This window comes from Glycine max, chromosome 18 (genome assembly GCF_000004515.6).
Source record: "Glycine max cultivar Williams 82 chromosome 18, Glycine_max_v4.0, whole genome shotgun sequence".
In the NCBI taxonomy this organism is placed as follows: domain Eukaryota; kingdom Viridiplantae; phylum Streptophyta; class Magnoliopsida; order Fabales; family Fabaceae; genus Glycine; species Glycine max.
Genome location: NC_038254.2, coordinates 6,062,878 through 6,077,609, shown reverse-complemented (window position 1 = coordinate 6,077,609; position 14,732 = coordinate 6,062,878). Strand labels below are relative to the sequence as shown.

General features: G+C 29.2%; 1 protein-coding gene across 1 annotated transcript; it reads right to left on the bottom strand.

Annotated features, from left to right (window-relative positions):
• Positions 1-11,437: 11,437 nt before the first annotated feature.
• Positions 11,438-14,205, bottom strand: LOC102664304 (basic leucine zipper 34-like). Its single transcript, XM_041011959.1, has 5 exons — positions 14,149-14,205; positions 13,786-14,051; positions 12,457-12,547; positions 11,916-12,042; positions 11,438-11,583 (listed from the first exon to the last, which is right to left on the bottom strand). Exons 1-5 carry the CDS (start codon positions 14,203-14,205, stop codon positions 11,438-11,440), a joined length of 687 nt encoding a protein of 228 aa, XP_040867893.1.
• Positions 14,206-14,732: the final 527 nt, after the last annotated feature.

Sequence of the window (14,732 nt, the reverse complement as noted above, 5' to 3'; positions counted from 1 at the left end):
AGTGTGAAATGTTAATAAATTGGTTCCTAAAAATGTGTAAAAAGAGTGACAAATTAGTCTAACAAACAATTTAACGACAACTTGATATCTAAATTTGATAACTTAATATCAAATTGGTCATCGAAAATATAACTTATTGTCAAATAGGTCTTTAAACATTACAAACTTAATGACAAAATAATTTCACAAATTTAATATAAAACTAACTTGTTATACATTTTACATATTCAAAGACTAAATTTGTATATCTTATCTTTTAGGAACCAATTTCTAACCACATCACATTTTTGAAACAAATTTAATTATTTATCTAAATTGTTATTAAGCTTATTGGGTCACTTATTATTGAGTTATTATTGGACCATCCACACATACACAAACTTCATGTATGGAGATATTGAGTTGTGATGAGAATGTGTTGGGTAGCCTGTGTTAACTATTAACTAGTAATGTGATTAAAATAATTTATATATATATATATATATATATATATATATATATATATATATATATATATATATATATATATATATATATGAAAGGCAAACACCACTTCATTCGATAAAAAAAAATGAATCTTAAGATTAATTTAGATTTAAACTCAAATTTTAAGAGATTGGTGGATCAGTCAAGAAAATGAATCTTCTCACATAAATAATTCATATGATAAGGTTATATTGTAAAACAAAAAAGTGTCTATGTTAAATAACTATTAAGTAAACGAAAATATGTTCATTTGAGAAAATCTATGTCAAGAGAAATAACGCTCATCAGACCTGGAAAGAAGGAGAAAAGGTATGTACCTGGGATACGTGCACCATGCACTCAAGCAGAGAAAAGGCCATGGGTTTGAAATAAAAAAATAAAAAACAGAATTAAGATTGAAGTCGTATGGAGGTATGCGGGATTTTCTTTAGTCATTTTACTTTTAGTTTCAAATTATCACTTTTGTTTACTCGTGACTTAAATTTGTAATAACATGTTAAATTTCTCATACTATTAAAATAAAAGTTTAATTACTTATTTGGTCCCTATGATTTTACTATTTATACATTTTAATTCTTATAGTTTTAAAGTGGTTTTTTTAGTCCCTATAATATACATTTTAATTCTCTTTTAATCTTTCTAATTTGAAAGTGATTTTTTTAGTTCTTATAATTTGCATTTTAATTTTCTTTTAGTCCCTATAGTTTGAAATTAATTTTTTTAGTCCTTATACTTGATGCAATCCAAGCCATGGACGCTTGGTTCGGATCGTTCCGGATGCAAATTTAATAATCATCATTGTTGACCTTCCAAAACTCAAGAACAAAAAAATAAAAAATATAGATAAGATGAAGAAGATGAACAAAACAACGTCAAGGATTCACCACAAAAGAATAGCTTCCTTGATAAGAATCAATTTGGTTTTTAGTAAAAAAATCAAAGAAGGGGCTAAGCTCTCTCTAAGCACAAGTTTAATTTTAATTATGTCAAAAGTTCCTACAATTAAGAGTTTCTGAGTATTTATAGAACTAGCTTAAGAGGATAACTAAGCCTCTAATAAGGTCTATTTACATCAAGCTCAAGCCTATTACACAAATAAACAAAAATTAGAAATTTTCATAAATTTACGCTCTACGTGTGCGCTAAGCCTGACAGCTCGCACAAAGCCCAATTTCTCCTCGGATTGGAATTGGGCTAAGCCAGACGGATCACGCTAAACCCTTGAAGGTGTGCGCTAAGCCAAACAGTTCGCACTAAGTCCAATTTCTCCTCAGGTTGAAATTGGGCTAAGTCAGACAGCTCGTGCTAAGTCAGAGACAACGCGTGCCAAGCCCATGCGTGTTGTTAAATAAGTTGAAAATAATTTATTTTCATAAATTTCACCAAGAAACTCAGTCTCAAACCAAACCACACTACTCAATAAATTTCCTCTTTGAACATACTTTTGTCAATGTAGTTTATTGTTTCTTCCATGCATTACGGTTCTTTTGCTTTCAAACATATCGAAAGAAAAATTGGATAAAACAAAAGAAAGTAGGTAGCACCCTGAATAACAAGTAGATGAATGAGTGAGGATTATTGATCTAGCATATGACGTGCATTAAATTGAAGGGATGGGTTTTCTACTATTAAGACCAAATATTAAGCGGAGTCAAGCAGAAAATGACGCCATATTCACGTGAAACAACCAGACGAGGTTGGTAGAGGTTAGTAGGTATTATCAGGTTCAGACAATCTACCCATATGTCTCCATCAAACTGCCCCATCACTCTTTGCCACCTTCAATATGTTTCTCACGATTGTATCTGAATTCACCACTTCAATTTGTCCATACGCCATACCTTCATTTTCCAGTTAAAAACACATAAGAGTAGAACAATATATATATATATATATATTGCCTCACATGTCTTTTTTTTCGAAGATAATCCTTTTCAAAACACGATCAGATTTAAGTTATAAATATTTGTTCAGCTAAAATTCGAACCTTGATTCAGTCAAACCCGTTTAATTCTTAGTATTATTCAGTCATTTATTCTGCTCGTTTACATAGAAATAGACCGAGTACGTGAATGGAAAAGAGAAAGGCTAATTAAAATGCATGATAAATATAATATGAATGGGTTTATATGACCAGAAGGAAAATTCAAACCCGGATCATTGGAGTTAATCCCACCTATATATGAAATTCTCATTTAAATTCAAACTATCATATATATTATATGAATAATAAATTTATTATTTTTATAATAACTATTTTAAAAGTTAGATTATTTTATTTTATTATAATTTCTTATTTATTAATTTTATATTACACCGAAAATGCATAGATGTTAACCTTTTGAGTAATATAACATCTTAAAAATTTCTTTTCCTATTTTGTAAAGAAAATATTAAATAAAAAAGTGGATGAATTTAATGTCTTGAAAATGTAAAGCTCATTAAATAATGACCAAATAAAGAAAGTAGGAAAATTAGTCGAAATGTATTATTGGGGAGGATTTACAATTATTCTAAATATTTCAACTAAAAATAATCTCATAGAGTTGGATTTGAATGTTTTTGAAGAAAAAAAATACATTTTTTTCAAAGTTAGTGGATTTTTTAAAGAGTAATTATTTCAGCAATTTAAATTAATTTATACTATGTTTTTATTATTTATTTATTAAATTTTTGTTTTTTTTTGTGTGATCATTTTTGATTGGGTAATGGGATGCTGTTATTCATTTTGATTCGGAGTAATAGTTACGTCAAATCCCATCTAAAATGACAATATCATTAATTATTAACATTGCAAGCAATATTTTATTGTAAGATCATTCTTTATTAATATCATTATATAGTTGGGAATTGTTGATTTTTCCCCAGCAAAATCTGAATCATAAATATTCTTGAAAGGTGAAAAAATGATAACCACACATGATTAAACCAATAAGATCCCCACTTTAGGAGATAGCCGGTGGAGATGAGAGTATGTGTTATACTGTTATATGATGTAATCGTGCTGACTGTGACAACCGTAAGACGAGAAATTTTCCTTAAATTTTTAATTATTTGTGTTATTTCGTATTGTGTTTTTATTTTATTTTATTAGTAATGTGAATGTGGATTATCATTTTTGACGTTGATAAAGATGATAAAAGGCACTCTCAATTTGCAAAGTGACACAAAGTTAACAGGGCCTTTGGGCCCTTAAGTGGTACGACTACCTTGCTCACTTTTGGGAGTTGCTTGGGGCACCCAACAACTTGGATAAAAGGACTAAAATGTCATTCATTCTTTGGTATATAATCAAATAGTGACTCGTCCGTATGAGTCACTATTTCCATCCCCCGCAAACGTTTCTTCTTCCTCTCTTCCTCTTCGACTTCCTGCTTCTTGTTTAGTTTTCGACTTGGTGCGTCTTCTTCCTTCTTCTTCCTACGGTGACGTGAAGACGTGTGCGTTGCTGCTTTGTCTTCCTTCTTCTTCCTTCGGCTTGCTGCTATTCGTGTGCATTGCTGCTTCCTCTTCTTCTACTTGGTTTCTCCTTCGTGGTAAGTTATCTTTCTTTCGATGTTTGTTGGTGATTGTTGCTGCTTGGATGATGCCATTGTTGTTGCTTGTTCTGCTTCTTTATTGTGTTTTTGTTGGTGTTTAGTGTGGTTATCCTTTTTTATTGTGTTAATCTTCTTCATTGCACTTTATCTTCCTCTGCATGTGCATTTGGTCTGTGAAAAAACCCATATGAATCAGCAATCTGTATGACTCATACAGATTGTCAATTCGTATGTTTTTTTAAAAAAAATTGTGAAAACTCATACGAATTGACAATCCGTATGAGTCATACAACAAAAATGGCACTAAGTTAGGGTATTTTTGGCATTTTGAAAAGTTGCTGGGTGTCCCAAGGAACTCCCCCCACTTTTCTATGTTGTTCATCACTTATCGTATTTAATGTATAGTAATCTTTGAGTTTTTGTGGACCAAAAGAAAATATCTCTTTCCCTTTTAGGGTACAACTTGCTCTGTGCCACAAAGTTGGTAGGGTTGGGCCCTGAAGTGAGACAACAACTCCTTCCCCACCTTCCAAATTGTTAAATAACATTATGCAATATGATTCGTTTGATAAAAATATTACTAAAAATATTTGATAACAATGAAAAATGTGATTAAATATAAATAAATATTATTAATATATTTTTTAATATTTTATCAAATACAGTGTATAATGCATGTTGCTAAAACATTTAACATCATAAACTATACATTGATAAAATATCACAAAAGTATATTAATAATATTTACTGATATTTTAAAAATGTTACCAAATACTTTTAGTAATATTTTTATCAAGTTAGACAAAAAAATATTACTAAAGATCATATGTGTGATAGTGGTTTTAAAATAATTATCATTCTAAGTTATTTTAATCAGATAAAAAAATAATAGTTTTACAAAATTAATCTTATATGATCATTAATTTATTTATAGATGTTTTTGTTCACCATTAATATTATAAGGAATATAAGTGAAAAGAATAACTAATATTACAAAAAAATTAAAATAATAATTATTTTGTGATAATTTTTTTCTCTTACACTTATAATGGAAAGGGGGAAATATATATTACCAACGTATACATATTTGTCTTTTAATATGAGTATGGTAACAAACTACATTATTGACATATTGTAGAATAATATTTGGTTATAGCTTGTTGACGTACTATATTAAAAATTAAGTGTTTATACGTTGGCAAATCTCACAATCATATTTGTTAATGTTTATATACTTGTTTTTAAGTATTATGTGTACGTTATCAAACAATTATATATATAATTTTTATTGATTTACCTGTTGAGTTATATTAACATATTATTAAAATTGTTTATATCAAATTTTATCAAAATTAAACAAAATTAAGAAAGTAATCAAATAATTCATATTTTAGTATATTTTAAAAATTTTATAGGACATCAATTTTAATTTATATTGGCATCAATTTTAATTTATATGAATGAGATAATAAATAATTTTGGATTTGTATGAAATTTTGTACATATGATTTATATGAAAGGAACTTTAATCTAACATTAAATTTTAATAAAATATCATCTAATTGAAAGTTATTAAATGGTATAACAGTTAGTCAAAGTTACACCAATTTAACCCCTCTCTATATAAAGTAGATTTTAAAAAATGGTTATCTATTTTTAAAAGAAATCTCTCTTATTCTTATAAACTTTATAAAAATCAGATTTAAAAAGTAATTATCTATTTTTTTAAAAAGAAATCCCTATTGTTCTTATAAACTTTCTACAAACCTTACATAGTTTCACCTACTAAGAGCGTCCCTAGGTGCAGATGCGTGGAAATGATCTTCCCCTAACTAATGGTGCACACATATATGGTAGAAGAGGTGGGGGTTTGTCAATATGTGGGTTGATTTGTGGAGTCGTAAGTTGGGACAATGATTATTAGCTGCTAGCGTGATAAACATTAGGGTGGTTGTTTTGTCTAGCAAATATAGTGAAGCAGGATTTTTAGGTGTGATTATCAGGCGAGATTTGTGGTGTAATTGTTCCATGAGTGAAAGGGGAGGTTCAATTGAGCATAGTGCTACTGAGAAGAGAGTGACTCATTTGGTTAGTGGTATTAGTGTGAGGCATGTTGTGCAGAGTCATGGTACACATAGGGGTGAGATGGCACGAGTTGTCACTACAACAAAATTACAAAAAAAAAAAGTGATATTAATGGATGTTTTAGTGTTGACAAAGCAATAGTCTCAAGGTCGTTGCTAATAAAGTTGACACTAATGTGTTTGTGACTATTAAAAAAGGTTGATGTTTAATAGCGATGACTAAGCCATCACATAAGACAATGCTAATATATGTAGATAGAACAAAAGAAAAAAAATCGTCTACAAACTTTTACCTTCTTTTACCATAGCCGACATCTAGTTGCTGCATGCAATCAAAATTTGATACACAATAAAAATATATTTTTGTTGTGTATGATGCATAATGAAAATGTATTCTCATGACAAAAGCATAAGTTTGAGGTCTTTTTAAAAACTATTTACTAAAATGGGTTGTTTTGAAACTATTTATCGAAGGGGTCTATCTTTATTTGTATTGTGGGAAAGATAGGAGCGCAATTCAATCGGAAGCGGACAAGTGACATGAATTTGTTGTGTCAAAAACTTTGCGTAATGAGTTGCTACACATGCAGTGACGCAACCACTTTTGGTCAACATAGGCATAGGGTAGGACACAGGTGCTACACAGGATGCAAGTACGCATGTGAGGGGTGTGTTGCGCCAAACCTCCTGGAGCAATACTCTTTACTCCTTCCCATTTATAAAGTGAAAATGCATGTTGTTCGCTCACTTCTTCACTTGCAACAAACACTCTTTCAACAATTTCCTCCTTCCTTCTTTCCGGTAAGTATTTTTTACTCCCTTCCATACCAACTTGCTCTCTCTCTCTCTTGTAGTTTGATATGTCTCTCATAATAATTTTAGTTCATATTTTTTATTATTGCTAATGACACTTACATATATTAAAATAGGTGATATTATATGTATATTTAAAATATTTAATGAGTACGGCATGTTCATGGGGCACGTTAGCCCTCCTCAATTTTTTCAATTTGTTTTTTTTTATTGTTAGATATAATACTAACGTTATAAAATTAAAACTTAAATATAATTTTACCTTGTGACATGCATGATTTCCCATAACACGTTTTTACTTTATTTTTAATTTTATTTCACTTCTGGAGAGCCTAGGGAAAATTCATTTGTGTCTCTACATTTTTTATAAAATAAAATACAATAAAAGAGAAAGATAAATACAAAATGAGAAGAAAAAAAGTGATAAAAAAGGAGTAGTGGATAGTGTTCAAAATAATTAATGGGTGTAAAATAATCGTGGCAAAGTGTGGAGATCAAATGAAATTATTCTCATTATGTATTGTTATAGATACAAAGAAAAAATGAGCCTTCATATAGATGCATTATTATATATGGACGGAGAATTAATTGACATCAAATGCTAGTTATTTAGAGATAGATAATTAATGTTTTAATTTGTCTAATATATAAAATAATTATTTATTTTATATAATTAAAATTTATAATAAGTAAATATTTTTGAATATATAAATTATATTATTATTAAATTTTATAATAAATAAATATTTTAAACTTGTAAATTATATTTTAAATTTATGATAAATAATTTATATTAAGATAAGGTTATTTATAACTATTGATATTGAAAAAAAAATATTGAAATTAAATTTAGAAATAAAGATAAAAAATAGATCAAAATAGATAAAAAGTTAAAAAAAAATCTAAAAAATACTTGTTTTTATAAAAAAAATATAAAAACACTATTGTAAAAAAGTCCTTATTCTCGTTTAACATGACTATTCTGATTTATATATAAAGATAACATTTGATGCATGTTATGATAACAGAAAAATTAATAGAAAAAAATTATAAATAAGTGTAGTTTGTAACCAAACGGTTTTATTAACCTTTTTGGTTTAGAAATTTATTTGGAATATTAGCTTTTTACAATTTTTTGTAATATATGATATTGTGATTTTTTTAAGTTGTTATGTAACTTAATTATTATATATGAGATTGTAAATGGAATTTTTAAATTGTTTGTGATATTTGTTGTTATTAATAAGGTTTTAAATAAATTTAATTATTTTTGTAATATGCAATGTATTTGATATGACAAGTTCATCATCCTCCTCATCCAGTTTTGATGTGGTATGTGGACCATGTGAAAATGATGTGTTGTGGATGCAAAAGCAACATGTGTTCCAACATATTTGGAACGAGGATGCAGATAGAAAATTAAGAATGAGGCGAGCGATTCCAACTTATCAGGGTATAGAACAACCACCGGCATAAATTATTCCTCTGTTACAGTAGTCTAGATTATACACAACAATAAAATTGTGTAGAATCAAAATCAATGGAGGAATTGTAAATGCCTTTATTGAAATGTGGAGGCCAGCGACACACACCTTTCATTTGACATGTGGGGAGGCCACCATCACACTATAAGATGTGTCTGTGTTGCTAGGTCTTCTTGTGAATGACAATCCTTTAATTGACAGCACAAATATTGATGAGATTGATATGTGTGAACAATACCTTGGAGTCAGGCCAAGTTTCAATGCATTGGCTGACGGAAACACATTGAAATTAAGCTAGTTGACTTCAGAATTTGCAAATATCCAGGACTATGTGGATGACGAAGAGCACCTCAAAATGTTTGCACGTGCTTGGATTTTGAGATTTATTGGAGGTGTCTTGTTGGTGGATAAAAGTAGTAAAAGAGTCCCCATGAGATATTTGCAATTTCTGGTAGCTTTTGAAGAGTGTAGTACCTATACGTGCAATATATTTACCTGCAACTAAAAATCGACAAGTCATAGTAGATATACTTTCATTTTTATCTAATTTTACCTTATGACGAATTCTTTTTTTTTTAACCCATCAAAAGTTACACCACGATTAATTTGAATAGCCTTTTTAGGGCCTTCAAATCTGATGTCGTCGTCACTTTGAAATATTCTTCTATTCAAATAAATCAGAACAATAATCGAAGAACTCATTTTTATAATAAAACCTACAAAATAAATCAATAATGTCATCAATAATTTTCATTAACTATAATAGCATAAAAAATAATACAAATTAATAAAAAATTAATAAATATATTTCCGATTTTCACCCCACATAAGAAATATAAAAAAAGATGTAATAGGGAGAGAGAAAGAAAATTTGAGAGATGCGAAAATGTACCAGAAAAAGAAAATTGGAGAGATGCAGAAATGTAGCAGAAAGTGTGTCTCGTTTATATAGGCATGCATTGCGCCGGTAGTAATGGCACAATACGTTGTACTTAGGTAATTTGAGCAAAGGGCTGCTCCAACTGACATGCCGCAACACCTTTTCAGCTGGTCACGTGCAGTCCAAAGCAGTCAGCATTGTCATAGCTTGTCCAAAAGTGGTTGCGTCACTGCATGTGTAGCAACCCATTGCGCAAAGTTTTTGACACAACAAATCAATGCCACTTGTCAGCTCAATAAAAACAGACCCCCCGGTAAATAGTTTCAAAACAGTCCCCTTTTGGTAAATAATTTCTAAAAAGACCCCAAACTGATGCTTTTTCCGTATTCTCATTCCATCGAAAACACAATAAAAATAATCTACGAGTTCACTTGGTGAAACACTCAAATGAAAAAAGCTGACGAAGGAAGAAGGTGTAACAATGTGTCGTGGGTTTAAGGAGTGTCCAAAAGGAATAGAGAAGGGAGCGAATGAGTGGGATAGAGAACTGAGGGAGGGGTGTTTAGGAGTGGGGGTGGGGAAAGGTTAGGGTAATCTAGGAATTTTGAAATTTTTTAAAAAGTGGTCGGTGAACTTAGACATAAAGAGTGTAGGAATAACAAAATACAAGCCCAACAACCTATTTTACTCTCTTGATTGACTAGACTCAGTCCCAAATCTGAGCTTTCGGGCCCAACTACCAATTGAAATTGTCTATTTGTTTTGAAAGTAAACATTTTGCTTGAGGTTTTAGTTTCTTTCTCATATTTTGCTCCTTCTCTCGTTTTTTTTCCTACTTCACTCCCTAACTGACTTGGTTTGAATAATAAGTTAATGAGTTAATATAAAAAAAAATTATATTGTTATCTAATAATATGTCACAATGCATAGCATAATGATTGACTTTTTCTAATAACTAATTAAAAAGTTACAACTATAGAATGATTCTAGTCTATTGATATAGTAAAAAAATATGTAACGAAATTCATAGTATGCCTTAAAAAACCAAAATATTCAAAACTGATTTTCTCTAAAACTTATCAAATCATCAGATTACTTGCACCCTTTCTACTAATCAGATCAACAATTCACTAGAAAAACTAGTTAAACCACACTAAATAAGTCACATCAATTCTCTAGCATTTTCGGTGGAACTAGCAACGCATACAAATATATTACCAGTTTTCAATTGAATCTACTAATCCGAACCTATATTTTGATAACATGGTCCCTCACTAGCGTTTTTAGATTTTCTAGCTAGCTAGAACACTAAAAGTTGAATTATCGGTGCCTTTATTTCATGGGAACGACCATTAAACCATTACGATTCCTGGTTACTTTAAGCTTGAATGGAAACCAAAATATATTAACTACTTAATTTAAGCAACTTTTTGACTCTCTTACTTAAAAGTCAATTAAATCATAACACAAGATAATGTTCCAAAGATGCTTATTAAAAAAATTTAAAATCACTAAAACCATAACAAAAGATAATGTTCCAAAAATGCTTCAAAAATTTAAAACCACTCAAACCATAACACAAGATGATGTTCCAAAGATGCTAAAAGAAAAATTAAAAAAGATGCATAAAGAGAGAAAAATAAATTGCAGTATAGCCAGCAGTTGTTGCACGATCCCACACACTTGATCAAACTTCAAGTCTCTAGTTCAACTTTGAGGAAACCCGAACTGGCGATTAAAGCTGTTCAAAATCGATACAATAAAGAACCAATAATTAGGGGGCATGACATAAAAAATAGGTATGGTTTTTATACAATAAGATAATTGATATATAGGATAAAGAGAAATAGAAAAAAAATAACATTATACATAAAAAAGTGTTACGCATATATTATTTTAATTGGAAAAAGCATTTAAATATGAATTGCGCGCAACATATAATTCATTTCAGCATTGTTCATATTTTTGATAAGTCATTCTAGTATCTTATAATATACTTTCACTAATTTATAAGTTACTTTGACTAAATAGTTCAACAATATCATTAGAAACTTCATTTTCATATGGGTATAAAATAGAATTCCAGTTTAACTATATGATATGATGTGTCTAACCTTGATTTGAATGTCTGTAAACCCTTTTTGTCCCAAGCTAGAGGCCTAGGTTGAGATCGAGTTGTGCCTCAACTGCATGACCATCATCTGAATTAGGCATTGCAGGTTGTGCATTAGTTTGCAATTGATTAATGTGGAGTTCTCTCAGCCTTTTCACTTCTTCCATGTTGTTTCCAATTTCAACTAAAAATAGAACAAGTTTGAGTTTTATAGTGATATAAACAACATAAACTGAAAAATACAACACTAGAGCTATTAAAAATGACTTGATCCAACAGTTCATAAGATACCGGTTTAATTTGACCTGATCCAATAAATCAAATTAGACCGGTGAAATACAGATGTGAAAACTATCATGCTTATTAGACTTAGTCCAATGGAAGCAGTTAGGTAAAAAAAATTAACAACCCGTATGAAAATTGGATCGACCTGTTTTCTTGGTCTGTCATGTTGGATGATTTATTTTCACATCTAGCTCTACGCAAAACACACAATGGGGAAGGAGGGTAATTAACCTTCTCTAACTATTTTCTCGTTTTGAAAATCTGCAATTCTGAATTTCAAATGCTGCTGCTCAATCCGCAATGATTGTTGCTTATTTTTAGCCTCTCCAATTTGTTGACGCAAGTTGGAGATCTGTTGCTGTATAGAATAAGAACCTCAAAAATATGTTAGGTTTCATTACAAACATGTTCAATAAAATTTTGTTAAGTAGGTTTCTTAGGTTATTTTACGTGGTCTCTATAGTATTTTATTTTTGTCCTTGTAATATTATATTATTTATAAGAAATTCATGCACAATTTTATTTCAATGGTAAGAAACTTTAAAAAATTTATATTTTTATATTTTTTAAATTATTAAATAATTAAACATAATGACATTAAAGAAAAACAATTAGATAAATATTATTTTTTATTGATAAAAAATATAAATTTATTTTTAAGAAACTTTTTCGTCACATAAATTTATTTTAATGAAAAAAATTACAAGAAACTTAAAAAAACTCGGAGATGCTGGAAACTGTTAGATACATTCATAGAGAAAAAACAACATACCCGGATAGCTTTTATTTGTTTTTCCAGTTGGTCCATGCGGTCCAACTTCTTCAATCGGTATCTCCTTGAAGAAATACGATTTGCCATGATCCTACACAATACACACACAAGAGAATATAAGTGATTTGACCCAGAAAATTTTAATTTAAAATAAAAGATACACAATTATAGCTTAAATATGTTTGACACTCTTATAAATTAATAATTTTTTAATTAATTTTTATTTAGTTTAAATCTTTAAAAAGAGACTCAGTTGTAATTTTTTTTCTATCTATATATCAATGCTCAATGTCTAATTAATTTATTTATTTATTTATTTTAGCTATTCGAATTTGTTCTTAATTTCCTCCATTTTTTCATTAAAAACATTTAAATTCTTATCTTTTTTTGAAAAAAAAAATTATGAAATCAATCCAATAAAATATTTAAAATAATTTTATATTTTAAACTCATCAATGAAAATGTTATATTTCAAGCCTCTCAAAAAAGAAATGTTATATTTCAAACATAGTTTTTTTTTTTTTTTCATTTTCAAAACCTTAAACTTACATGTTATAAAACCTTTTCAATTCCATCAAACTTTCGAGGTTAAAATCCATCTTAAATATTTAACTATTTTAGTAAGAAAAAAAATAATTTAAGAGTTTTAAGGAAATAAAGAGTGACAGAAGGATTTGATTCTATAAATTAAAAATGAGAGAGACTAACGTTGAGAAAAATATTCCGGAGACAACAAATCAGACATTAATCTATAATCTATATGTTTTTTTTACTGCATAATATATTTATCTTGTAACTGCTATAAATCATCTCTTAATCGCAACAATTACTATAAAAACTTCTCAACCGTGATAGTTATTGACATCTCTCAGTCAATTTTTATTTACTTAAAAAAAGGCATAATGATGCCTATTTTCTATGTAGTAATATATAATGACAATAAACTTTTTTCACCTTCACTTTTTTAAAAACATCATTACTCCTCAACTGTCTGTGATAACTGGTCAACAAAAGATTTCAGTTTTAGGACTGAAAAACTCATTTCACTCTTCCTATGTCATAACTAATCTTGCTTCCGGCCTTGTAAAAAAAAAAACAACAACAAACTAATCTTGCTTCCACATTTTATATTTAATACCCTCTCTCTCTCTAGATCTCTCTCAAAAGTGTAGAGTGGTATGATAGAAAGGTACGGAGTGCCTTTTTTTTCCCTCATCCTAATAAAAAAAATGTAATTGAACCAACAATCCAGTGAACATTAAAAACAAATATCATGTTTTCATAAACAATAAGCATATTTAAGTCTAAATAAATTAATAATATATATACCTCTTTAGCCTTTTTGGATCCTCCATTTTTGTGGCCATGTTGAGATCCAAGCCCGGTTTACTTGCTTGTCCTTCATAAGTTTGGTTAGTGTTGAAATTGATTCCAACACCATGAGTTGAAGAACTACCATGGATGAAATTCTCCTCAACTTGATTAAAAGTATGGTTATTGTAATGGTTGTCTCTTGCTTGTGCAGAATAAATGTCAGAAAGGCCAAGCTTGAGATCCAAGTTGAGTTTGGTTCTCCCCTCAGCATTACCAAACACCTGAAATGATGAACCAATTAACACCTCTAAACAACTTAGTTGGAGACATAAATTAATTATTAAAAGAGAAAGGTATAATTTGTGAATTGGATTTTACATGGCATGATTGATTTTTCAGTGAGGCAAGGCAGATCTTGTTTGCAGCTTCTCCCATTTTTCACAATTCTGTTGTCTGACTGCAAAACAAGATAAAGCAAAAAAGATTTAGCTAAGTTTTTCACATTCATATCTAGAGGAGAAAATGAATGTTTTCTTACATTAGAAAATTTATTTTTTCTTTGCTTTTTTCACACTAGTAGTGATTTCTTTATAAACAAATGTCTGGCTACAAACATGCATATTAATTAAATGTACCTTTCTTAGAAAAAATCCCTACATTATTTTTATGAAGAAAAGATATTACTGAAGAATACCAACTCAAATATTAAATTATTCATGTATTATATTTTTGGAAAAAGTTGTTAATTTGTTAGTTTCAAATGAATTGCTAGCTTACTAATTTTCCTGAAAATACTTATACCATAATTAATTAGTTGATATTCTTTGCTGGTGTGCTTATCCCAACTCAAACTCAGTCACTGAAATTAATAATTAAAAAAAAGTATGATGCCTTTCTTTTGAATGAATTTAATAATTCAGAAGTCCAAACCAAGGTATGCTCACATATTACATGTATGGAGT

Coding starts and splice junctions, on each gene's coding strand:
- LOC102664304 (XM_041011959.1), bottom strand. CDS start 14,205: ATGGGAGAAGCTGCAAACAAGATCTGCCTTGCCTCACTGAAAAATCAA. Junction 12,043..12,456: donor AACAAATAAAAGCTATCCGG/GTATGTTGTTTT, acceptor TATTCTATACAG/CAACAGATCTCCAACTTGCG. Junction 11,584..11,915: donor CGAGAAAATAGTTAGAGAAG/GTTAATTACCCT, acceptor TTCTATTTTTAG/TTGAAATTGGAAACAACATG.